This window comes from Kryptolebias marmoratus, linkage group LG1 (assembly GCF_001649575.2).
Source record: "Kryptolebias marmoratus isolate JLee-2015 linkage group LG1, ASM164957v2, whole genome shotgun sequence".
NCBI classification, from domain to species: Eukaryota; Metazoa; Chordata; class Actinopteri; order Cyprinodontiformes; family Rivulidae; genus Kryptolebias; species Kryptolebias marmoratus.
Window position 1 is genome coordinate 31,217,067 of NC_051430.1, and position 27,561 is coordinate 31,244,627.

Genomic DNA, 27,561 nt, shown 5'->3' on the forward strand with positions numbered 1-27,561 from the left:
AAAACTATGACAGGATTTATTAAGAGTGCATCAGCAGAAAGAACAGTGAACAAAAAACATTTCAAACTCTAATACATTTATCTGATTTACTAATTAATGATTCCAGTTAAACCTTATTGTAAATTTTCCTTTAAAAGACGTGCAGAGAATTGAAATTACATTCCTCCCACATTCATGGTACAAAACAGTTAGGACAGCATAAAACGACAATATCTTAGACAAATAAGATTTCCAACATAAAGAAAACAGATAAAATTTAAGAGAACTACCCCAGGGAGTGGAGTGGGGGTGGAGCAGGATGGGAAGAGTTCGGCTTCCTGACAAGTTTGTATAAGGGTTATGCTATTTAACTAAAAAAAAAAATTGTAGCTTGTAAACCAAATAAAACATTAAAAATGATTTATTTACAAGATACAATAAAGAACAATAAAAAAAATCTGAAGAATATTCAGCGATTTAGCTTAATAGCACATATGGTAAATGAAAGACAGTATCTGTTAACTGTAAGTATATAAAGCAGAAATCTGTGAAAAATATTCAATAAGAGTAAATCATTAATCATGTATTCATTATAAGACATTGATTACATTTCTCATGTAATAAAAACATAAACAAAATGTAATTAAAGTATAAATAAAAAAGCACAAAAACAGATTTCAGCATAAAAGGTAAATAAAAATACATCTAAAAGTCAGAAAAATGTAAAATTTTGAATTTGCTGTTCACTTACCATTTATTTATTATGTAAATTTATTAAAAATATTTTGTTTGCATTTCAGCATGACTACAAGTCTGCAATAAAATCTATCTATCTATCTATCTATCTATCTATCTATCTATCTATCTATCTATCTATCTATCTATCTATCTATCTATCTATCTATCTATCTATCTATCTATCTATCTATCTATCTATCTATCTATCTATCTATCTATCTATCTATCTATCTATCTATCTATCTATCCCCAGCCTGCTGCCACTTTATTCTGTGTTTGGTTCCTCCAGCTTTATAACATCCTGTGACAGAACTAATTTAACGCTTTAGAAAACTGGCTTAATAGTAAATTTTGATACTAAAGACTTTACCTGTGAATTTACAAACAAACAAAACAGACATCAGGCAGTTACAAATCTGTGTGGATTATGTCTATGTGTAGATGATGTTATCTGATGATTAAATAAAGAATCAAAGTTCCTGCAGGGGCAAATATCAGCTGGTTGTACAATATTTTACAACAAATTTTTCTTTCAAAGCTTTTAATTCTGCTTTCTGATGTTTCTGCAAATCTTGTATTTCTTTGGTTTGTTTATTCTTTTTTCTCAGCTCCTTTTCTGTCTGATTTTTGAGATCATCTAACAGTTTGTACTCTTTGCTGTGAGTTTCCTTCAGAGCTTTCAGCTCCTCAGTATGTTTTTCCATTAGAGCACAAACTTCTTTCTTGTATTTCTCCTTGAACTCATTAAATTCTTCTGCTTGTTTTCTGGCCTCCTCTTCATATTTCTTCTTCATGTCCTCCATGTTTTTCTTGTATTTTTCTTCTAACTCTTTTCTCTCCTCCTCCTCTTGTTCTTTTCTCTTCTGATCTTCTTCTCTTCTTTTCTTTTCACATTCTTTTCTTACTTTCTCAAAATCTTCTTGAAGTTTTTTCTGTTTTCTTTGCTCTTCTTCACGTCTCTCTTCATCCTCTCTGTCTCGTTTTTCCCACCACTCCTTTCTCTCCTTTTCTCTGATTTCTCGTTTTTCTTCCATCTCTTTCCTCATCTGCTCCAGTTTTCTGTCGATCGTCTCCTTTTCTTCTGATTCTGATTTGATTTTATTCTCCAAAGCTTCTCGTTCTCTCTCCCACTCTTGAAGCTGTCGTTCTTCCTCCTCTTTTTTTTTCTTCTCTTCTTCCTCTCTTATTTTCTGGTCCTTCTCTCTCTGCTCTCGATCCTTCTGGATGTTTTCTTCCAATTCTTTAAGTTGTTCAGCTTTTCGTTTTCTCTCCTTTTCCATTTCTGCTCTCTGTTCGTCCATTCTTCTTTTCAGTTCTTCTTTTTCTTCCTCATGTTTTCTTTCAAGCTCCTCCTTCTGTTTTTCCATCTCTTCTTCCTTTTCCTTCAGGATTCTCTTCATTTCTTTCTGGATCGCAGCTTCAGCTTCTTTCAGCATCTCGTTGGTGTAGCAGCTGCCTCCATTTTCCTTCACCATGGTGTCGATCTTCTCTATCAGCTCACTGACTTGTGTGTAGTTGTCTTTTGCTCGGTTATTAAACACATGATATCTTCCTCCACAGTCAGAGATCAGCTTCTTACATGAATCATCACATTTTGTTTGAACATAGTTTTCTATGGTTTTATTATCATATTCCAGATCATCTCCTTTAGTGAAAAGAACAATGGTGAACTTTTCTGATTTTTTTCCAAAAACGTCCCTCAGTAGTTTTAGTGTCTCCTTCTCCTGTGATGTGAATCTGCCGATCTGTAACACCAGCAGGAAGACATGAGGTCCTGGAGCCAGAAGACTGATGCATTTCACCAGCTCTTCGCTAACCTGCTCATTGGTCAAACTGTTGTCAAACAGACCAGGAGTGTCGACGACAACAACAGAACGATTGTCAACCTCAGTCTTTGCTTTTTGACAATTCTTGGTAACTGAGTGTTGGGAGGATTCAAATGCAAACTCTTTTCTTCCCAGGATGGTGTTTCCTGATGAACTCTTTCCGCTGCCGGTTTTCCCGATCAGAACAATCCTGAGACTATCAGGGCTCTGCTTCTTATCAGCATCTGTAAAATAAGAAAGTAATAAAACTAAGTTATTGTTGCACAACTGACCAAGTTTGAGAATTTTACCACCTGTTTAAACAGAATATCAAAAAAAGTTTTATATCTTTGTTAAGTTTAGTTAATAAAAGAAATGTTTCTACCAATTTTACTGGTTTTATTTTTATGAATTCTTTTTCAAGATAATTAAATTGTTCATGTCAAACCATGCATTACCACCATCTTTTTGTGTCAACAATGAACTAGAACTTGACAGCACCCAGTGAGTATTTTTGAGTAGAATAGACAACTGGACAAGATCAAACCTGATCTTAGATTTCCTAAAAGTTTAAAAAGAAAATAACTGGACTTCTACTCTGTAGTTGAAAACATTTCACTTCCCATCTGAGGAGTTTTTTCAATTCAAAGCTGGATAGTATGGAGTTCCAAGCTATAAACTGCATGAGATGCTCCGTTTATACAGCTAAATTCACATGCAGAATAATCTCCCTCTCCTCCCTATTGAGGGTCATTAGGGTCTTTGTTTTCCTGGGAGGAGGTCTCAGATTTAAGGTTCCTAAATCTACCGAGTTATTTTCCCTCAAATTCCCACTTTGAGGGAAAACTTTGTGACCAAAACATTTCTCTGTGAGCCAAGCAAACAAAGACCCTGACCACCCTCAGGAGGGAGAAGATGTGAACGTAAACTGAAGTTGCATAAAAAGAGCATCTCATTCAGTTTGAGGCTCAGTTTACAGGTGAACAGTCTCCTGAAAATAGATTATATAGATTATAGATTTTCTGATGTTGATTTTAAAAACATTTCATGTTCACACAGTGATGCTGAGATCACAATCATTGTTTACATAAAACTGCAAAAGACATTGAACTTGCTGTAATTTCCAAGCTAGGTCACTAGGTGATGCTGTGATTTTTGTATGCCAACAACATGCGCAGACACTTCAGTCTTGAGAATGAGAACAATTACTTCCAAATGTTAAATACACAGAAGTTTGTTTGAACAACAATGAACTTGGGTTGTTGTTACATGTTACTTTATTATAAATTAAAAATCTAAAAAGATTCCACCACTGTTACTGTGATTGATCTACTTGCACATGTGCAGAATAAACACTGACTGCAACCATAGTGTGCATGTGCAATTACTTCTGCTTTTTAAAAAAAGGGTTTTACTTGGGAGAAAAACTTCCACTCTGAGACCTGGATTTAAAAGGTTTTGGTGTCAGATATTCCAGTTGCTGTTGTTGTGCAGACAAACAGCTTTAATGCTACAGAATTGTTCCATATTCATTTAAAACCAGAATCGTCAAAACTGGGCCCAAAGTTTGGAATTCCACACTTTCCAGTTCTGAGTTAAAAACGCTTCATAATGTGTTCAACTACAGAAAGACGTTCAGTTGCTTTGACTGTAAACTTTTTGTATTTGCTTGGATGACAGAGAATCTCCACCAGGACATGTTCTTAGATGTCTAAGTTATAATTGTACTAAATTTATTCAAAACATGAAAGTTCAGTACATCTTTAAACTATGTATTAGATGTCTACTAAATGTTTGCATTTAACAAAATTTAGCAAGAGGAAACAAACAGCCCAAGTAAATTTAAGATTTTTAGCTTTCAAACTCATTTTTTTTCTATTGAATTAAGAAATCTGTTTTATCAAAAACAGTCTTTAGTTTTCACAATAATTAAATGCAGTGGTGTAGAAAGTACTCAAACAATGTACTTAAGTAAAAGTACAAATACACAGTCAAAGATGTACTCAAGTAAAAGTAAAAGTACCATGTTAACATTTGTACTTAAGTAAAAGTAAGAAAGTACTGGCTTTTAAAACTACTTAAGTATTAAAAGTAAAAGTACTTGTCGACTGTATTACCTAGGCTAATACAATGTCCTTAAGTGTACCTATCGTATTTAATTTTAATACATCAGTAATGTACCATTTTAATGAACAATGCTGATGATTTGTTGCTTCTAGCTAATGAAAACAGGACATTTCTGATTAGATTACAGACCAATAAAAAAACATAATGCAGGCATGTGGGTCTAATGAAAACAGCCCCGGCTCCAGACGAGTTTAACAGGGGTGGTTACTCAAGTAAATGTAACAAGTACTACCCACTTTTGAACATAAACAACAACACCAGTAGCCTACAGGCTACTTCATAACAAGCTCAAGGTGCTGTACTGGTATAGTCCTCTTTTAGCTAACATTAGCTGTATCCAACAGCTTTACTCAACTCAGTCGGTTAGTTTGGGGGAAAAAACATGTGCAAAGTTTGCGTTTTGCTGGTTTGCTGCCATGATTCTAACATACACCTGAGCAGCTCTGCACAGCAGCAAGTTTCCTTCGCTGCCCCACATTTGTAAACCCAGCTAGCGTCTTAGCGCTCATGCTGCATTTAAAGGCGGCTCGGAAAAGCAGTTTACGACATGTTAACAACGGATTAAACAGTTTTAACTGCTGAAAAAAGTGACAGAAGGCACAGATATGGGAAGTGCAGAAGCCTCCACTGTATCAAATCGATACAGGAATAGCAGAGAGTTGGTGTACAGCACTTTGGCTACCCCTGGATCAGAGTAAGAAATCCAGCCTGGCTGCCCATTTCCATGCTAAAAGCTGCAAGAGTTAGCGCTCCTGTTTATTTCCTCATTTAGTTCTTCATTAGTTTTGCAAGAAGAGTTCTGTCAACAACTGGTAGTGATTATCAAAGATATTAATGGGTCATCAGAGTATAGATACCCAGTGACTAAGTACTGTTTATTGATTCTACCATTAACGTAGTGAACTGTAATGCTGATGTCCTGGTGTTGTCTTTGCCTCTATGGTATTTGCAGTAATCTACAAACAGACATGAAATATGTTCCAAAAATGCAAATACTATAGAAAAGACAACTCCAGGACATCAACATCACACGGCACAACTCATCTATTGATATCAGTATTTTATAAAGTCAAATAACATTCTATTTATGAAGCTAAAAAACCAAAAAATGACTAAAACAGTACACATTAAAGGTAAAGAGGACACAAAAATTTAAATAAAGTATTAATTTATAAGTTTTTACCTGTGACTGTGGTCTTTGTTTTGAGCTCCTTCAGTTCAGCCTGCAGCTGTGATTTTTCCACCATTTGGCCATGTGCAAATGTTTTAGTTGTATAACTGCATAAATACTTTCTGTCAGAAATATTTTTGTCCACAGCCTCCAGCAGTTCTGGGATCTGCTTCTTGTCCTTGATGTTGAGAACAACATATCTTCCTCCACAGCTCTGACAGAACTCCTGGATCTCCTTGGTTTCCTTTATGAAGTTATCAACAGCTGGAGCTGCAGGATCTAAGTCAACAGTGAACAGAATCATGGTGAAGTCTTTGACTCGAGAGCTGAATGTGTCCTGGATGGTCTGTAACTCTCCCTTGTCTTCATCAGTGAGGAGACCCACAGGTAGGACCAGGATGAAGACATGGACGCCCTCAGGTTCACAGAGGGAGACACACCTGAATGATTCCTCCATCACCTCCTGGTGTGGTTTCTCGTACAGAGGAGGCAGCTCCACCACAGAAACCAGACGTCCACACACCTCTCCCTGATGTTTAACACTCTCTGATGGCTTGGAGGCTGGATGAAGATCTGTCTGACCTAAAATTGCTTCAGCTGCTGAGGTCTTCCCTGCTCCTCTCCTCCCACACAGAACCAGGTTTAAAGGAGAGTTTTCTGTTTGTTCAGTGATGAGTTTTGGTCCTGTGGTCTCTTCAGTGAAGGTGAGGAAAGTTTCTTGGTTTTTCTGCACTATCTCCTCAATCTTCTTCATTACATGTTCACGTTCTTCTTCAAACATGGTGTAACATCTTCCCCCACAATCTTTAAGGAGTTCATTGACAGAAACACTCATTTCAGTCTTATGTGTGAAGATGATCATTGAATGTTTGAAGGCATTTTGACCAAACAAACTGAGAATGAACTTCAGTGTTTTTTTGTTTATGTCAGAGAACTCAGAAGGTTTCACCAAGAGCAGCAGAACGTTTGGTCCAGGAGGACAGAGTCTCACACAGTTCTGTATTTCTTCTATGAAAGTTTCCACTGACTGACTGAACATGTCAGGAGTTTTAACCACTGTCACTGTTTTTCCTCTCCATTCTCCACTGAAGGACACACAGGATGAATGTTTCTGATGAACATTTTGGCCCCCAGTAATGAGTTTGGTAAGTTTTGCCTTCTTGTCTTCACTTTTCCCAAACAGGACAATCCTGAGTTCAGAAACTGTAACACAGAGAGAAATTTAGAATCACGAAAAAATAAGTTTTGAGTTTTCACATGAGGACTTTATGTTGCACAAATCCAAGATAGAGAAATTTCTTCATTTGGCTTTCAGACATCTTGGGTTGTTTATAGACTCAGGCAATATTGTCATAAATGTAAAGATATATTTCAAGGCATCTTTTCAGTTGCTGCCAATAAATTCGGATACACTCTGCAGCTCCATTTGAAGTCTTTTCCTAAAGGTTAATTAAATGTAGAAACAGACTAAAACTTATTCTTAAGGTGTGAAAAAGACACACTTTTGAGAACCAAAAGATGAAGGAAGATGAGGTGAAGAAAGCCATTTCTGACCTCAAATGAGAAAACCTGACTTCTGCAACTTCAGCTTTCTAAAACCAACAACAGAACATTAAGCCTGATACCCAGTCATTTTCACTCTAATACACACCTTCATATAAGTGACATCATCTGAATAAATAGATTTGATTTGTATGTATATTTGTGACCCAGTGTGAATTAGAGAAAATCCACAGTAAAAAAAATAATATATACAAAAATTTTAAAATATATAAAAATCATTGAAGTTGTAAGTTATAAAATTATTCCATCCTGCAAAAAGAATGATTCAAATAAATCATGAAGAGACCAAAATGAATGACATTCATGCTCATGATGAGTGGATAAAAACCTCTGACTGCAGATATCTCTGTCTGGAAATTCATGAATAAAAACATAATAAAATTAACTTACTGCCAGTTGAAGAGTTTGGCCATAAGGATGAGATATGAGTCGGGATTTGTTTCAATGCCTGGATACCTGTGAAAACAACAATATTCTTTAGATTTTTGCGAACAAAGTTTTTATTTTCAGAATTTTTTCAACACTTACCAGCATCTGTGACAGTAGATAAAATAGAAGATTTCTTGCTCTGAAGATCACTTGATAAAGTAGATGCTGGTTCCTCAAACTCTTCGTAGCTCATATGTTCTCCATTGTTCTCTCTTACAATTTGACCCAATCGAGTTATTAGCTCTAGATGTTCAATGTCCTGAAACTTTAAATATCTGTATTGACACTTTCTGATCAACTCTGCTAATACAGGGGTTTTCATGTATTTTTCCTTGAAACCTAAACCTTCCTGTCTGCGTGGCATAATTAGTACCATTGAATGATCAAACGATTGATCACTGAATCTTCCAAGGACTAAATAAAGGCTGGTTTGGTCTGTCTCAGTGAAGTTTTCAGGTTGTAGAACCAACAGGAACACATGAGGTCCTGGAGCAGAGGCCCTCACGCAGTCTTTAATAAATTCTGTCAGTTTGTCTGCTTTTGAAAACTGTAGATTTGGAGTGTTGATGACAGTTATTTTTTTTTCTTCGTATGGTCCACTGATTCTCACACAGGAGGAAGGTGCTCCACAGAAAGCCTTTACTCCCAGTAAGAAGTTCCCTACTGAATTCCTCTGAGAGTAGCTGCCCCCCAGCAGAACAACCCTCAGCTCAGACACTGAAATAATAAAAAAAAAAACAACATAAGAAGGGTAACTGACAGGGGCAAATTTACTTCCTGGGGCTGTTTAGTCTTTAGTCCCAAATCAAAAAAACACCAATGGGAGTCTAAAATGAACTCAAAAATTTCAAAACACATTACTGATTGAATAAAAATAATCTGCTAATTTCAATAAAAATAAAATCAGTGCATCAACAGCAGCACAAAATACCACATAGTTTAAAACATTTAGCCCTTCTGATAAACTGGAAGCTTCACCAGCCAAACACAGCTTGTGTGTTTTTCAGCACAGGGTGTGTACAAATGCAGATAAATCTATTTTTACCCTTTTATTAAAGAAATAAAAACTCCCAAAGTTCACTGAAATAACTTGAAACTGACAAAAGTACTAAAAAGAAAAAAATACTAAAAACGAACTAGTGAAAATCAGTCACTGGTTTTGAACTTTGGTTCAACAGAATTATTTAAAGAAAAGAAAAATGAAACTGGCCATGGCATATAGAATAGTTCTCCTAGAAAAGAGTGAGTGTCCCCAGGGACATGTCCTGTAATCAGCATCACAGGTGTGTTCAGTCCTGGAATCAGTCAGTCTGCCTGTTTAAAGGTGGCATGTAGTCACAGGGCTGTTTGGTATCATTGTGTGTACCACACTGAACATGGATAACAGAAAGATGTTGAACCAAAATTCAAAAGCAACAACTGATTTCCATTTATTTTTTAGTTTTTTTTCTTTTTATTACTTTTCTTTATTACTTTTTTCTGACATGGCAGCAAAAAACAAAACAACAAAAACTTACTAAGGTAGTGAGGCGTAAAAAGACAGCGCATGAACGTCAAAAAGCAGTCAGAAAGGAATGAACCAGCGATGCATGAATGAAAAGAGTTTTTAAAGAAACTGAGGGTGAGTGGGAAATGAGTTACAGCTGGGACATGATGAGGAACAGGTGAGGTGGGCGTGGCAGGCAGGCTGGGGAATTACAGAGCTGAGGGCAGGTAAGTAGTGATGCAGGAAACAAAGAACAAAACACTAATCAGAACACAAAAAAACAAGGAGCAAAACTAAATATTATACACAGACATGGAAAACACAAGGATCCAAAACATACAAATACATGCAGAAAAATAACTCAGACAAACTCAAATAATGACATTAAGAGCAATTTTTTGGGTGACACTCAAGTTTTAGTCAATATACTGTTGTAAAAAGAAAAGAAAATTCAACTTTAATTACCGTTGTGACCAGGCAGACCGGTTGCAGAAATGCCACAAACATATTCCTCTATATTGTTTCTGAAATGTTTTTGGATTAATTCTCCATTAGCACTATTTTTAAAATTCATTATGGTGCTTGGTTCTGCTTTTAGGTCACGTGGTCAAGTGACAAACAATACTTTTATTCTGTTTAGAAAAATACTGTATAAAACCATAAAAAATATAGGAACAAGTCTCTAAACATCTGACTTGCATCCAGACACAAAAATAAAGTCCAAAAAGGAAACCTTTCCATCATGACCACAGGGAGGACAGGCATGTACTGATGTCCAGTGTTGCTATGGAAATGTGTAAACAAAAATTCAGATTAGCCTAACTACAGGATTCATAAAGATTTTTAATGTGTTCACTCTGCAGGATGAATAATGATGAACAAGTATCAATGTACATCAAATATGGGTGTAGTTTTCGGTCAATTTTCTGTCTTTCTGCTCTTAAATAATATCCACTTTTAAGTGAACTAACTAATTAAGTGGCTACTGAATGTCATGTTTGGACTTTAAAGCAAAAGGGGTATTAAGCTTCATAAATCCTATCTTTTTTCACAGAAAATGTGATGCTAATTGTACAGTTTGTATGGTTAGCTACTTAGTTATTGTTTAAATGGCAGGACTGGGCTTTCACACATAAGATTCAATTGTGAGGTGCTGAAAATACAGTCTTGTTCCAAATGTGTAATTTTATTTAGAAGTGGAATTATATAAAATGTGACATATCATTTGTTGATGGTGAACTTTAGCAAAATAGCTACTCACTGGAAGCAAAAAATTTAAGCTGGCAGGAGAAAAATAAAACATAAAAGGGTCAAAGGAAATTGGAGTAGGTCCAAGGAATGAAACCCAGATCTCTCACTTGAAAGGCAGGAACTCTTAACATTGTACTAACGCAGCTGCCTTGGATGTTGTGCTTCCTGGAAGGTGTTTGTCCATGCTAATTCCACCACTCCTATATGCTTACAGTGATGGGCTGTGCCATTGTTTGAATGATGCCTAAAAAATGGTGGCTTTGCTTTCTGTTTGTTAAATTGCTTAAAAGTATAACAATCTTTGTTTTTCCAAATTTTGGGGGATTCAGACCCCCCAGTGATTTATGCCTATGGACAAAACCTTCATCTTTCACCTCTTGGTGAGATCCATTGGGATTCCTGAGGTGAGTTTGGATATATACAGTAATACCCCAGATAACTAAAATCTAGACATTAAAGTAGTTTGGGTGATTAGGTTGCCTCCCTCTGGAGATTTAATAGGCATGTTCCACTGAAGGGAGACCTATATCTCTCTGCAAAGATTATATATCCTCTCTAGTCTGGGAACAGTTCAGGATCCTCCAGGAGGAGCTGGAGAGTGATGCCAAGGAAAGGGAGGTCTGGATTTAACCAAAGCATTTATTTCAGGAAGAAAGTCATGTACTTTCTGAACATGCTTTGAAGCTGTTTTCTAAGAAAATAATAATAAAAAAATAGGGAGAGTTAAGCAGAACTTTTTTTTGTCACATTTGGGCCAGAAGCTGGTATCTAAGTGACATATAATGTAAGATAGATAGGTCACATAAACATTTTGATCAGATTTGATTGCGAGGGGATTAAAAAACACAACACAAAATGTTGTTTTTATTTTGTTTTTATATGCTAATAGAGCTGCATAGAAGAGACTAACAAAACTCACCTGATGCTGCAGCAGCCATGATGTTACTCTGTCACATCAGACGAAGTCAGCAAGAAAACAATTCTGGTTTAAACAACCTAATGGCAAAATATAAAAAAAATGTTTTAAGAAAAACTATTTTATACAGAAGTTAAAACACAGAAATGTTTCATAAACCTCCTACGGCCTGACCACAGCAGTGAGAAAGTAACCTGGATTTGAAACTTAATTTATGAAACCCAAATTTTTTAAAAAGTTGAATGTTGTGTAACATACAAATAAAAGCAGGTCAGTCAGATGACTGGAGATAAAAAGATCATTTTAGAGGCTGAATCTGTCAGAAGGAAAGATGGGCAGAGGTTCACCAGGCTGACAGGAACTCTCTGAAAACAGAGGAACACTTTCAGAATAAAGTTCCTCAATAAAAGACGCTGAATCTCCCATCATCTTCAGTTCATAACATCATCAACAGATCTGAAGAATCTGGAGAAATATCTGAGGTCAAAGGTCAAGGCTGGATGTTGGTGATCTTCTGGTTCTGTTCTGCTCAGGAACACTTCCACAGATCATTGTCTGTAAACACAGTTTACCGTGCCGTCCATCCTTCTGTCTGTTCATTATCTACACAGGGGGCAGCAGCTGGAGCATTGAGAACTAGACATCTCTCTCCATAACCACCTCTTCCAGGAGGATTCCACAGAGTTCCCGGGCCAGCAGAGAGTGTAATGGGAAAAAATGTCTTCAATTCTATTCTCTGCTTTATGTGAGTTAAGACTGATACATGTAACCTGCTTGTGAACTGTGAAAAAACACAGAGCATTCATGTCATCGTGATTTAGGTTAGAATGCTAGAATGCCTTTCATCCTATTTTTATAGGGCTCCAGGGTGCAGGGACCAGGAAGTCTGTTGTTACCTCATATTTCATTACCTCTTGATCAGTTTATCTGATCTCTCTGTTCCCCCTGACCACTTCTAAATGTTTGGAAATTTACTAGAATAGCCTACAAGCTGGTGTAAAAAAAGGAGCAACCTGTTGTGTGCTTCAGATTTCATTCAACAGACTTTTTTGGTCTGTTGAATGTTTTCATGGTTGTGCAAACTTTTAATACATCTTGAAAGACAGAACTCTCTGTTGTCCTCTTGTTAAAGAAAATTCCACAACAAGAGACATAGTCTCTCCAGCATGTCATGGGTCTTCCTTAGGCACTCCACCCTAGTTGAACATGCCTGGAACACCTCGACAGGGAGGCATTCAGGGGAAATCCTTTCCAGATGCCCGAACCAGCTCAACTAGCTACTCTTGATGTGAAGGAGCAGCAGCTCCACTCTGAGTCCCTCCTGAATAACCGAACTTCTCACCCTAACCCTAAGGGAGAGTCCAGCTAGCCTGCAGAGAAAACTCTTTTTGACTGCCTGTATCCAAGATCTCATTTTTTCAGTCACTACCCAAAGTTCATGACGGGGGGTGAGGGTTAAGGTTCGGAATTTGTCCATTTGACCAAAATGGGCACAAACCATTCATTTTTCAACATAAGATGATAAATAAAACTCTGGCTTAAAAGACAACAGGCAAATACAGCTTAGGATTGAGTGCCATAAATAACAAATCTGATTGGTTGTGATTAATGAACAGGACTAAACTCAACATATTTCTCTCTAAACTTTGATCAGCCTGCACCCAATAAACTATATTTCTGTGCTGAAGCTACGTGAGCCCCTTTGTCTATCTAAGCAAAATCACTGTCTTTATGATGATGCCCCATAACTGCAGATAAGTGAAAAACTGAGAATGAACAACAAAATACATTTTAAATTCCATTTAAAATAGTCAAAAAGGCTTAAAAAACACAAAACAAAATACTACACAGCAAGTTAAGTAATTAGGTATTTTACATTATTTATTAGGAGGAACTACAGATCTTTGACCATAACTATGATCAGCCTTCTAATGTCTGTTTTGTATTTTTCTGTCTCTTCTTGTTTCTGTTGCTTGATATCTGAAACCCACAGTTCTACTTCTGTAAAAGCTGAACACTTCAGACTCTATAAGACTTTATCAAACTGTCACGACATCCGTGCGTCAACTTCCTGAAAAATGGTTTCGCTTTTACACAGTTTATGTCTCTGTTTGTAGACGAGGATTCTGACTTCATGGTGAATTCAATCAACACTAAATTAGCTGGTAATTCAGAAACAGATGCCTAGTAATCAGGGTTTAAAGCGAGAAATAGTTTTATATTAAAATATTCAAAATTAATTCAGGTAAATTAGCTTAAATAACTGTTGAAATATCATCAGACCTTCTTTACTGTCCAATTATTTAAATGCTCTAACAAAAATCCTCACAATGTTATCAACAAATTCAACTAAAGTCTTCTTCAAAAGCTTCCAAACAGCAGGTTTTACTATGGTTTTTGACTGACATGATTTTAGAATTAATAATATCACTACTGAAGCTGGAAGATTACCCACATACACTACCAGATTATTAGCTGAATAAATATATTCACATTTTAACTCTTGTTGAAAATACTCACTGTGTTCTGATCCGTCACCAAACTGCCTCCTGAGCAACTTCAAGGAGCCTTAATGTTGACTTTACTGTAAGCACTTTCACAAAATGGCTGCAAAGACCTGTCTGACCGGTCGTGTGTGTGCATGTTGTATGTGGGCGGGGCCTCTTTATGTTCAGCATTAAGTGTTTGAAGGAGTCTCTTCTGCCTCCTTGAATTATAGCATTACCTTTAACATTCAGAGAAACCTCTTTATGACAGATATGTGTGTGTGTGTGTTCTTGTTTTCCTCACATCATGGGGAATCGTGTCCTTATGGGGACCAAAATCCAGGTCCCCATAAGGAAAACTGTTTTTAATCAATACTTGAGCTGTTTTAAACATGCCTGTGGTTTTTTAGTAAAAGTGTATGAAGGTGTGTGTCCCATAGCGCCCCTTATAGTTTTTTAACTGCTATTGCAGCGAAGGGTTTACACACATTCAGCAGACAGGGTGGGGACAATCAGTGAGACAAAGAATTTCAATAAACATTAATATAACTTAGTACATTTATATGTTTATTACATAAATAAATTGGAGAGTAAATAAATAGTTTTAGAACTTTTAAAAAAACAGTAACAATATATATATTTAAATTTGAAAATTCCCTTCTCACCCTCCGCGGGTGGTCTTTGTTTCATCCTCTGAGCTCGGGTCCTCTACCAGAGGCCTGGGAGCTTGAGGGTTCTGCGCAGTATCNGTCTGATGTTGTTCCTGGGATCTGTTGTAGCCACTGCTCCAGTTTGGGGGTGACTGCCCCTAGGGCCCCGATGACCACAGGCACCACTGTGGTCTTTACCTTCCAGGCCTTTTCCAGTTCCTCTCTGAGGCCCTGGTATTTCTCTAGTTTATCATGCTTCTTTTTCCTGATGTTGCAATCACTCGGTATTGCTACATCCACCACAACTGCTTTCCTCTGTTGTTTATGCACCACCACAATGTCCAGTTGGTTCACCATTACTATATATATATATATATATATATATATATATATATATATATATATATAAAGCAGAAATCTGTGAAAAATGTTCAACAAGATGAAACTATTAGTCATGTATTCATCCTAACATATTGATTACATTTCTGCTGTAATAAAAACATAAACAAAATGTAATAAAAGTATAAACAAAAAAGCACAAAAAACATTTCGGCATAAAAGTTAAATAAAAATACATCTAAAAGTCAGAAAAATGCCAATTTTGAATTTCTTTTATTTCTCAATAGGATTTTCAAAAACATTTTGTTTGCATTTCATGCCTGCTGCCACTTTATTGTGTTTGGAACAAAGATTAAATGATCGTACAAGTTGCAGCATATTTTTCTTTCAAAGCTTTTAATTCTGCTTCCTGTTTTTTCTGCAAATCTTCTTTTTCTTTGATTTGTTTTTCTTTTTCTGCCTTTAATTTATTTTTCACTTCAGTTTCATTTCCCAGTTGTTTATCCTTTTCTGTCAGCTCTTCTCTCAGCTTCTTTTCTTTCTGATTTGTGAGATCAACTAACAGTTTGTACTCTTTGATGTGAGTTTCCTCTTTTTCTTGTATATTTTTTTCATGTTTCTCCTTCAATTCTTTCAGCTCCTCATCATGTTTTTCCATCAGAGCGAAAAGTTCTTTCTTGTATTTCTCCTTGAACTCATTAAATTCTTCTGCTTGTTTTCTGGCCTCCTCTTCATATTTCTTCTTCATGTCCTCCATGTTTTTCTTGTATTTTTCTTCTAACTCTTTTCTCTCCTCCTCCTCTTGTTCTCTTCTCTTCTGATCTTCTTCTCTTCTTTTCTTTTCATATTCTTCTCTTTCTTTCTCAAATTCTTCTTGAAGTTTTTTCTGTTTTCTTTGCTCTTCTTCACGTCTCTCTTCATCCTCTCTGTCTCGTTTTTCCCACCACTCGTTTTTCTCCTTTTCTCTGGCTTCTCGTTTTTCTTCCATCTCTTTCCTCATCTGTTCCAATTTTCTGTCGATCGTCTCCTTTTCTTCTGATTCTGATTTGATTTTTTTCTCCAAAGCTTCTCGTTCTCTCTCCCACTCTTGAAGCTGTCGTTCTTCTTCGTCTTTTCTTTTCTTCTTTTCTTCTTCCTCTCTTATTTTCTGGCCCTTCTCTCTCTGCTCTCGCTCCTTCTGGATTTTTTCTTCCATTTCTTGAAGTTGTTCAGCTTTTCGTTTTCTCTCCTTTTCCATTTCTGCTCTCTGTTCGTCCATTCTTCTTTTCAGTTCTTCTTTTTCTTCCTCATGTTTTCTTTCAAGCTCCTCCTTCTGTTTTTCCATCTCTTCTTCCTTTTCCTTCAGGATTCTCTTCATTTCTTTCTGGATCGCAGCTTCAGCTTCTTGCAGCATCTCGTTGGTGTAGCAGCTGCCTCCATTTTCCTTCACCATGGTGTCGATCTTCTCTATCAGCTCACTGACTTGTGTACGGTTTGTTTTATCACGATTATTAAACACATGATATCTTTCCCCACAGTTAGAGATCAGCTTCTTAAATGACTCGTCACATTCTTTAATGTACTCTTCAATAGTTTTCCCTCCATATTCCAGCTCATCTCCTCTTGTGAAAAGAACTATGGTGAACTTTTCTGAATTCTTTCCAAAAACGTTTTTGATGAGTTTTAGTGTCTCCTTCTCTTCTGGTGTGAATCTGTCGATCTTTATCACCAGCAGGAAGACATGTGGTCCTGGAGCCAGAAGACTGATGCATTTCACCAGCTCTTCGCTAACCTCCTCATTGGTCAAACTGTTGTCAAACAGACCAGGAGTGTCGACAACAACAACAGAACGATTGTCAACTTTAGTCTGAGCTTTCTGACAGTTCTTTGTAACTGACAGTTGAGCTAATTTTGCTTCAAACTCTTCTCTTCCCAGAATGGTGTTTCCTGATGAACTCTTTCCGCTGCCGGTTTTCCCGATCAGAACAATCCTGAGACTATCAGGGCTCTGCTCCTTATCAGCATCTGTAAAGAAAAAATGTAATAAAACTAAGTTATTGTTGTACACCTGACCAAGTTTGAGAATTTGACCATATGTTCAAACAGAATATCAAAAAATAAGTTTTTTGTTTTTGCTAAGCATGGTTAATAAAAACAAAAGTTTACACCAATTTTATTTTTATAAATTCTTTTTCAAGATAATTAAATACCAAAACATGCATTACCACCATCTTTCTGTATCAGCAATGAACTAGAACTTGATAGCACCCAGTGAGTATTTTGGGGTAGAAAAAACAATTGAACAACATCAAACTTGTTTTTAGATTTCCTAAAAGTTTAGAAACAAAACAACTGGACTTCTATTCTGTAGCTAAAGATGTTTCACTTCCCATCTGGGGATTTTGTTTTCAATTCAGAACTGGAGAGTGTGGAGTTCCAAGCTATAAACTGCATGAGATGCTCCGTTTATACAGCTAAATTCACATGCAGATTAATCTCCTTCCCATCCTTCCTGGGGGTTATTAGGGTCTTTGTTTTCCTGGGAGGAGGTCTCAGATTTAATGTTTCTAAAGCTACCCAGTTATTTTCCCTTAAATTCCCACTTTGAGGGAAAACTTTGTGACCAAAACATTTCTCTGTGAGCCAAAAAACAAAGACCCTGACCACCCTCAGGAGGGAGGAGATGTGAATGTAAATTTAAGGTGCATAAACGAAGCATCTCATGCAGTTTGAGGCTCAGTTTACAGGTGAACAGTTTCCTGAAAACTGATTTTCTGATGTTCATTTTAGGAACATTACATGTTCACACAGTGATGCTGAGATCGCAATTATAGTTTAGATAAAACTGCAAAAGACATTGAACTTGCTGTAATTTCCAAGCCAGGTCACTAGGTGGCGCTGTGATTTTTGTTTGCCAACAACATGCGCAGACACTTCAGTCTTGAGAATGAGAACAGTTACTTCCAGATGTTGAATACACAGACGTTTGTTTGAACAACAACAAAGTTGGGTTCCTGCTACATGTTACCTGAATTTATAAATCTAAAAACATTTCACCATTGTTACTGTGATTGATCTACTTCCATATGTGCAGAATAACTATTGATTGACTTCAACGTGAGTGTGCATGTGTAAATACTTCTGTTTTCAGGAAAATTGCAGTTTGCTTTAAAATGACCCCGGGAGCTTAGAAAAACCTCCACTCTGAGACCTGGATTTAAACCATTTTGGTGTGAGAAATTCCAATTACTGTTTTTGTGTTGACAAACAGCTAAAATGCAACAGAATTGTTACATCATTACCTAACCCTCCTGAAGCCCTTAAAAGAGCAAGAGAGAGAAAGGTAGAGAAGCCCTTCTAACTTCAGGTCAAATAAGGCCAATAACCTTATTTGTCAACAAAAATGGTATCATCTGTAAAGGGTAGAGCAATTTAGGCAAAATACACATTTTAATAAGAGAAACCCTACCTAACCACAAAAGGGGCAAGGAAGCCCAGTGTTCCAAATCTACTTTTATGGATTCCTGAAGAGAGGGAGAATTAGCCTTATATGTCATATTAAAATGAGGAGTTACAAAAATCCCTAAGTAAAGAAAGCCAGAAGGAGACCAATGAAAAGGAAAAGGTACAGACAGATTTGGAATTGAAACCAAAGATCCCAAAGGCATGGCCTCAGATTTAGAAAAAATTATATTATAACCAGAAAAATTACTAAACGAAGATATTGTACGTAATAAATAAGGAATGGACCCATATGTTTTAGAGAGAAAAATTAATAAATCATCCGCATAAAGTGAAATTTTGTGCTCTTTCTGATAGACCAAAATATCTGAAATATGTGGATTTTGCCTGATTGCTTGCGCTAATGGCTCAATGGCAAGATCAAAAAGTAAAGGGCTAATAGGATCTCCCTGTCAAACTCCACAGCCAAGAGGGAAATTATTTGATTTACAACCATTAGTAACAACTGAAGCATTTGGCATATTATAGAGTTATTGAGTGGATTTAGTTAATAAAAGTATTTCCCATGCCAAATCTTTCTAAAACAAAAAAAGATATGACCATTCAACACAATCAAATGCTTTTTCAGCATCAAGGGAAATGACCATAGCCTGGTCTTTATAGCCACAAAACAGCTGGATTGACGGCCTTTAACAAAACTCTTCTGATCCATATTAATAATTTCAGGAAGTACTTTTTCTAACCTTAAAGCCAGGATTTTAGAAAGAAGTTTTTGATCTGAATTAAGCAAAACAATTGGTCTATAAGAGGCACAATATTGTGGCTCTTTCCCTTTATTCCCTTCATGAGATTCTCTTAGTGAAGGGGGAAGAATACCAGCAGCAAAGAAGTGGTGAAACATAGCTACCATAAGATCTAACAAAATATTACTAAACTCCTTATAAAATGCAGAACCAAATCCATCGGACCTGGGGCTTTACCTGAACACATCATTTTTAATGCTAGTAAGGCTTTCTCTCTGGAAATAGGGACATTAAGAAATTTTACTGGACCTCTGAGATTTGTGGAAGAGTTAACCCTGAGAAAAAGGAATGCATCAGATCCAAGGCATTATTGGGCTGTTCGGACTTATACAAACTAGTGTAAAAAAAGTGAACTCTGAATTAATGGCTCTAGAATCTGAAAGCCTAGACCTGTCTGCACCTGAGATTGAAACTAGTCTGGGAAGTCGATCTTTTTTTAACAAGGTTTGCCAGATATTTTCTGGGTTTATCTCCAGACTCATATGTTTTTTTGTCTTGCAAATTTAAGAGAATGTTCTGCTTTATAATTAAGGAAATTATTCAAGGCAGTTCGAGTCATAGACAGTTCATTAAATACAGTATGTCCAAATTTGGAGAAGACAAAGGTCAGCTAATTTCCATTGGAGATGAACTCTAACTGTTCTGATACTGCAACACTGAGAATAAAGATTACTGACACCAACAGACAGATTGAGCAGTTCTTTGCCTACCAGGACCAATCTGCATGGATCAGAGTAAGAAATCCAGCCTGGCTGCCCATTTCCATGCTAAAAGTTGCAAGAGTTAGTGCTCCTGTTTATTTCCTCATTTATTTCTTCCTTAGTTTTACATGAAGAGTTTTGTCAAAAACTGGTAGCGATTATAAAGATATTAACGGGTCATCAGAGTATAGATACCCAGTGACTAAGTACTGTTTATTGATTCTATCATTGATGTAGTGAACTGTGATCCTGATGTCCTGAAGCTGTCTTTGGCTTGATGGTATTTGCATTGTTGGAACAAGTTTCAAGTTTATTTGTATTTTATGTGTGTGTGTGTGTGTGTGTTTATCTGAATCAATATCTGAATATGGTGGTCCAGTTTCTATATTTTTTATGAAACGTTTCACCATAAATCTACAAACAAACCTGAAATATGTTCCAACAATGCAAATACTATAGGAAAGACAACTCCAGGACATCAACATCACAGTTCACTACATCAGTGATAATTTCAGGAAACAGTACTTCCCACCATGTATCTAAGGGTTGATGACTCGTGGATATCTTCAGTAACTTGGTATCAAATCTCTCTGTGAAGAACTACAAAAGAAATAAACGGTTGTGATAACATTTACTGTTTTAACCATGAACAAAGTGGCCAAGCTGGATTTTTTACTCTGATTCATGCAGAATGGTCCTGGTTGGTGGAGGTGTATAAGAATGGCACAAATCATCTATTGATATCAGTATTTTATAAAGTCAAATAACATTCTAACTATAGAGCTAAAAACAAACAAAAAAAATCAAAATTAACTAAAATAATGCACAGTAAAGGTAAAGAGGACACAAAAATTATATAAAGTATAAATTTACAAGTCTTTACCTGAGACTGTGGTCTTTGTTTTGAGCTCCTTCAGTTCAGCCTGCAGCTGTGATTTTTCCACCATTTGGCCCCATGCAAATGTTTTAGTTGTATAACTGCATGAATACTTTCTGTCAGAAATATATTTTTCTACAGCCTCCAAGAATTCTGGGATCTGCTTCCTGTCCTTGATGTTGAGAACAACATATCTTCCTCCACAGCTCTGACAGAGCTCCTGGATCTCCTTGGTTTCCTTTATGAAGTTAACAACAGCTGGAGCTGCAGGATCTGAGTCCACAGTGAACAGAATCATGGTGAAGTCTTTGACTCGAGAGCTGAATGTGTCCTGGATGGTCTGTAACTCTCCCTTGTCTTCATCAGTGAGGAGACCCACAGGTAGGACCAGGATGAAGACATGGACGCCCTCAGGTTCACAGAGGGAGACACACCTGAGTGATTCCTCCATCACCTCCTGGTGTGGTTTCTCGTACAGAGGAGGCAGCTCCACCACAGAAACCAGACGTCCACACACCTCTCCCTGATGTTTAACACTCTCTGATGGCTTGGAGGCTGGATGAAGATCTGTCTGACCTAAAATTGCTTCAGCTGCTGAGGTCTTCCCTGCTCCTCTCCTCCCACACAGAACCAGGTTTAAAGGAGAGTTTTCTGTTTGTTCAGTGATGAGTTTTGGTCCTGTGGTCTCTTCAGTGAAGGTGAGGAAAGTTTCTTGGTTTTTCTGCACTATCTCCTCAATCTTCTTCATTACATGTTCACGTTCTTCTTCAAACATGGTGTAACATCTTCCCCCACAATCTTTAAGGAGTTCATTGACAGAAACACTCATTTCAGTCTTATGTGTGAAGATGATCATTGAATGTTTGAAGGCATTTTGACCAAACAAACTGAGAATGAACTTCAGTGTTTTTTTGTTTATGTCAGAGAACTCAGAAGGTTTCACCAAGAGCAGCAGAACGTTTGGTCCAGGAGGACAGAGTCTCACACAGTTCTGTATTTCTTCTATGAAAGTTTCCACTGACTGACTGAACATGTCAGGAGTTTTAACCACTGTCACTGTTTTTCCTCTCCATTCTCCACTGAAGGACACACAGGATGAATGTTTCTGATGAACATTTTGGCCCCCAGTAATGAGTTTGGTAAGTTTTGCCTTCTTGTCTTCACTTTTCCCAAACAGGACAATCCTGAGTTCAGAAACTGTAACACAGAGAGAAATTTAGAATCACGAAAAAATAAGTTTTGAGTTTTCACATGAGGACTTTATGTTGCACAAATCCAAGATAGAGAAATTTCTTCATTTGGCTTTCAGACATCTTGGGTTGTTTATAGACTCAGGCAATATTGTCATAAATGTCTTGTGACTGTATTTGCTGTGACTATTCAGGACAACTCAAGTTGATTTACTGTTCATAGCCCTTTTCAACTAAAGATATATTTTAAAGTTCCTTTTCAGTTTCTGCCCCTTAAATCTGATAAACTCTGCAGCTCCATATCAGACTTAAAATCAACATTTTAAGTTTTTGGTTAAAGGCTTTGTTGAAATAGCTGGTCGGAAATCACCTGTCCTCTTCATGTCTAGTTTAACACCAGGGCCTATAATTCATAACAGAATGGACAACTGAGCAACTAATAGTTAATAAAGCATAGAAACAGACTAAAACTTTGCCTTATCCTTTTTTTTTTCCTGTTCTCGGCAAAGGCAGACACTTTTTTTCTTCTCTCTGTCCCCCTCATCAGCTTGTCTTTCCTTCTCTGGAGCCTCGCTTTGCATAATTTTCAAAATAAATTATTATGGATCTGGTGAGCTGGTCTCTCAACACAATAGATCAAATTTTCTCGATGAGAAGACACAGGAGAGAGCCCTCCTGCCCCGACGGGACATATCCAGCTGAATACATGATGGATTCCTGTGGGAAGTGGAAGATTGTGTGTTTTTTGGAAACAAAGCTGGTGTGGGCTCCACTCCTCCTACTCCTTCAACACCTTCTGGGAGACAAGACTGCTTATCGTAGGCCTCACCTCGAAGGCAAACCAGTGGCCAGCAGTCTCTCAGGACACCAACTGGAATTGGAGCTGAGGGGGGAAAGAGCTCCCCTGTCCCCTCACCCAACCGATTCCACCCCCCACCATTCCTTCAGCAACTACTGAGAACCAAGATTCTTTATTGGAAGCCTTGTCTCAACACGTTCAGGAGGACGGCCTGGACGCCGTCCTCCCGAACTCTTGCTCCGCCGAGGACGGCGTCCCGGCCATCCTCCTGAACTCTTGCCCTGTCTTCCTGGTTCCTAGTTCCCCAGCGAGTTTCTCTGGTCGTTTTTTTGTTTAGTCTTGGGCCCGCCATCCTTTTTGTTTTTCCCCGGTTAGTTAGTATTTTTGCACTTAGTTTATGTTATGCTGCCCCGTCTGCTCTTTGTTTTTGTTCCTGAATAAATTAGTTTATTTTTCAATATGAGTCTGCGCTCTGGGTTGGCCTCCTTCACCCCACTCCATGACACTGCTAGTTTATAAATCACTGAATGGCTTAGCACTACAATCCATTAAAGAGGTTTTTAGTTTTAATGTTTAGTCTAGTTTAGTTTATGTTAGCTTATTAACAGTTTATTATATCTTAGTTTGGTTTTCCTCAGTTTATCTTTAGTATGATGTAGTCATTTATTGTATTTAGATTATCTTAGCTCATGTTTTAGATAAATTTAGTTTAGCTTTTTATATTGTTGTGTGTGTTTTCATGTTGTAAAGCACTTTGAACTGCCTCGTTGCTGAAAAGTGCTACATAAATAAATTTGACTTGACTTGTCTCAAGCTGTAAAAGGGACACTCTTTTGAGGATCAAAAAGTGAAGGAAGATGGGGTGAAGGAAGCCATTTACTACTTCAAATGAGAAAACCTGATTTCTCAAATTTCAGCTTTCTAAAACCTACAACAGAACATTAAGCCTGATACCCAGTCATTTTCACTCTAATACACACCTTCTTATAAGTGACCCAACATCTGAATAGATATATTTGATTTGTATGTATATTTGTGACCCTATGTGAACTGAAGAAAATCCACAGTAAAAAATAATATATACAAAATTTTAAAATATATAAAAATCATTTAAGTTGTAAGTTATAAAATTATTCCATCCTGCAAAAAGAATGGTTCAAATAAATCATGAAGAGACCAAAATGAATGACATTCATGCTCATGATGAGTGGATGGAAACCTCTGACTGCAGATGTCTCTGTGTGGTAATTCATGAATAAAAACATAATAAATTAACTTACTGCCAGATGAAGAGTTTGGCCATGAAGATGAGATATGAGTCGGGATTTGTTTCAATGCCCGGATACCTGTAAAAACAACAATAATCTCTAGATTTTTGTGAACAAAGTTTTTATTTTCAGAATTTTTTCAACACTTACCAGCATCTGTGACAGTAGATAAAATGGAAAGTGATTTTGTCATTTCCTTCTTGCTCTGAAGATCACTTGATAAAGTAGATGCTGGTTCCTCAAACTCTTCGTAGCTCACATGTTCTCCGTTGTTCTCTTTTACAATTTGGCCCAATCGAGTTATTAGCTCTGGACGTTCAATGTCCTGAAACTTTAAGTATCTGTATTTACACTTTCTGATTAACTCTGCTAATACAGGGGTTTTCATGTATTTTTCCTTGAAACCGAAGCCTTCCTGTCTGCGTGGCATAATTAGTACCATTGAATGATCAAACGATTGATCACTGAATCTTCTAAGGACTGAGTAAAGGCTGGTTTGGGATTTCTCAGTGAAGTCTTCAGGCTGTAGAACCAACAGGAACACATGAGGTCCAGGATCAGAGGCCCTCACACAGTCTTTAATAAACTCTGTCTGTTTGGGCACTGTGGATAACTCCAGATCTAGAGGATTGATGACAGTTATTATTTTCTCTTCTAATGCTACACTGACTTTCTGACAGACATCAGGTGTTCTATGGAAAACATTTCCTCCCAGTATGAGGTTTCCCACTGAATTCCTCTGATACCAGCGGCCTCCCAGCAGAACAACCCTCAGCTCAGACACTGAAAAGAAAGAAACATCAAAAAGTTAACTGACTGTTTTTATTGGATAGATTGGATGCAAACATCTAGAATTCAGTGAGGGTGCAGCAGGACATCTGAATATTTTATTGGAATTTTCCAACAATTTTGAATCATCAATAGGTTTTAAACAGTCACAGCCCAGTTAGATATCATTAAGTGCATTATATTTCTGATCTCTGTTGCACTAATATCCCCTGAAAAACACCAAGTCACATGCATGTTTTCAAAGCAACTCTTTTAAATGTTTTACTGGTAATTTAGGTTTTAACCTTTTTATATTCAATTTTATTCACAAAATTGTATTTTTTTTGACTATTCTAAAAACTACTTTTTATGCACTTTTAGAAAATAACTTTTGAAATGTTTCATTAAGAAAAAAACAATAATTCATTCTTTTAAACAAAATAATCACGATTTTTTTGTCTTTTTTACTTATTTAAACACAACATTAGGCCTTCATTTTGTGCCTGTCAAGATCTTTCACTAAAACTTTAACAATTCTTTAACTAATTTCAATTTATCAAATACTTTCAGTACTTCAACAAATTAGAGTAAATTCAGTCAGCACTCAGTTTTCACGTTCTATTTTCAGGAAACATCATTTTCCTGGTTATTAGTCATTCATGAGGTTCATACAATCAGACAAGTTATTTTTTTATTAGTGCAGAGTTACAAAAGCTTCACAGGCAGTCAAATTAAAAATGAGGCCAATTCAGCACAAATGAGCTCAAACTAAGGAGTTAAACTCACTTTTAGGTGGTAACAGTTCATAGCTTTCGCTTCGCTTCAGAGGTTGCATTTCTGTAAAATAAACATATATTCATTAATTCTTAGGTTTCAAGGTTATTTGTTTTACAGCAATGGGCACAAAAACATGGATAAGATGACATAGAAACTGTTCAATGTATACATTAGAGTGAAACTGTGGCATTCTGCCATTTTGCTGATATCACTTTTATTCTTGGTGACAGTTCTGCTCTGTGAACATCATCTGTTAACATCTTGCAGCAGGTTTGTTCACATGTGTGATGCCTCTTTGTTTCTGGTTGTGTTACGTGTTTGTTTGTGTTGTTAAAAGTGCTGCTGAACTCACAGGCAGACAAGCTGTTGTACTGTAGTAGAGAAAAACAAAAACTTTTCAACCTTTCCTCCTGGTCCAACTTGTTTAGGTAACCATGAAAAAAATAGGGTCGCCACTGCTGTGTCAACATATTCTATTTTATTAAAACTATAAAGGAAACATAAAAACTCAGAAACGAAAACTATGAAGCTGTGTTAGTAACTCTCTGACTCACTTCTGTGTCTTTCTCTAACACGCCCCCCCCACACACACACACACACGCACGCACACACACACACACACACACAAACACACACACACACACACACCCAGTGCACATAACTAGCAGTCACTTGACCATACGGGTTGCCAGGTTTGAGACAATTCATGCAAAACCTGTAACAATAGTAGCCGTTGGGATATTGCTAATTCTACAATATTACTCCAAATTAAAACTTCTGTTAAATAATCCTAAAACCTATAAAACTGAAGAAATGGTGTGTATATATATATATATATATATTTATATATTCACCCCATTGCTAAAAGCTAACTAATTAATTTACATTATTTATTAGGAGGAACAACAGACCTTTGACCTTAACTATGATCAGTCTGCTAATGTCTGTATTTTTATTTTTCTCTCTCTTCTTGTTTCTGTTCCCAGATATCTGAAACCCTCAGTTCCACTTCTGTAAAAGCTGAACACTTCAGACGCTACTAGACTTTATCAAACTGTCACGCCATCCGTGCTTCAACTTCCTGAAAAAAGGTTTTGCTTTTACACAGTTTGTGTCTCTGTTTGTAGACGAGGATTCTGACTTCATTGTGAATTCAATCAACACTAAAATAGCTGGAAATTCAGAAACAGACAAAGTAATCAGGGATAAAAGCATAAAATAGTTTTATATTAAAATATTTTAAAATAATTCAGGTAAATTAGTTTAAATAACTATTGAAATATCATCAGAACTTCTTTACTGTCCACTTATCTAAATCTGCTCTAACAAAAAAACATCACAATGTTATCAACAAATTCAACTAAAGTCTTCTTCAAAAGCTTTCAAACTTCAGGCTTTACTGTGGTATTTTACTGACGTGATTTTAGAATTAATAATATCACTACTGAAGCTGGAAGATTACCCACATACACTACCAGATTATGAGCTGAATAAATATATTCACATTTTAACTCTTGTTGAAAATACTCACTGTGTTCTGATCCGTCACCAAACTGCCTCCTGAGCAACTTCAAGGAGCCTTAATGTTGACTTTACTGTAAGCAAACTTTTAGGAAAAGTGTATGAAGGTGTGTGTCCCATAGCGCCCCCTATAGTTTTTAAATTGCTATTGCAGCCAAGGGTTTACACAGATTCAGCAGACAGGGTGGGGACAATCAGTAAGACAAAGAATTCCAATAAAAATGAATATAACTTAAGAGTAAATAAATAGTTTTAGAACTTTTTAAAGAACATTTTGAGAGCCTCTTGGTATAATTAATTTATTTTTTTTCTTTTAAAGTAGGTTGCAACATTTTTCCCAGCTAGCTCTCTGGCTGCTAGAGTTTGGTCTCATTGGTCAAGGGTGATCACTATTAATTTCAAGGTCATGAGGTCAAAAGTCAAGGTCACAGAGGACCCAGTGCTCTAATTATGTAACCATGTGAAGCAGGAATGTC

At 36.7% G+C, this 27,561-nt stretch overlaps 1 protein-coding gene and 1 long non-coding RNA gene across 2 annotated transcripts; both read right to left on the minus strand.

The window, feature by feature from the left end:
- On the minus strand, positions 1-27,183 carry LOC108245844. Its single transcript, XM_037979741.1, has 10 exons — positions 27,096-27,183; positions 25,574-25,624; positions 24,170-24,802; positions 24,032-24,097; positions 20,769-21,959; positions 15,295-16,944; positions 7,912-8,529; positions 7,774-7,839; positions 5,833-7,023; positions 1-2,767 (listed from the first exon to the last, which is right to left on the minus strand). The coding sequence occupies exons 2-10, from the start codon at positions 25,620-25,622 to the stop codon at positions 1,212-1,214; spliced, it is 7,020 nt and encodes a 2,339-aa protein (XP_037835669.1). The 5' UTR covers positions 25,623-25,624; positions 27,096-27,183; the 3' UTR covers positions 1-1,211.
- LOC112451225 lies at positions 9,204-14,602 on the minus strand. The gene is made up of 3 exons (XR_003040006.2): positions 13,986-14,602; positions 11,469-11,545; positions 9,204-10,082 (listed from the first exon to the last, which is right to left on the minus strand). It is a non-coding gene; the product is annotated as an uncharacterized LOC112451225 (long non-coding RNA).
- Positions 27,184-27,561: the final 378 nt, after the last annotated feature.

Excerpts from the sequence above, each read along its gene's own strand:
- LOC108245844 (XM_037979741.1), bottom strand. The coding sequence starts at position 25,622 with ATGCAACCTCTGAAGCGAAGCGAAAGCTATGAACTGTTACCACCTAAA. Across the intron at positions 24,098-24,169 it reads ATCTACTGTCACAGATGCTG|GTATCCGGGCATTGAAACAA; the intron begins GTAAGTGTTGAA and ends TTGTTTTTACAG. Across the intron at positions 8,530-15,294 it reads TGCAACTTGTACGATCATTT|TGTCTGAGCTGAGGGTTGTT; the intron begins AATCTTTGTTCC and ends TTATTATTTCAG.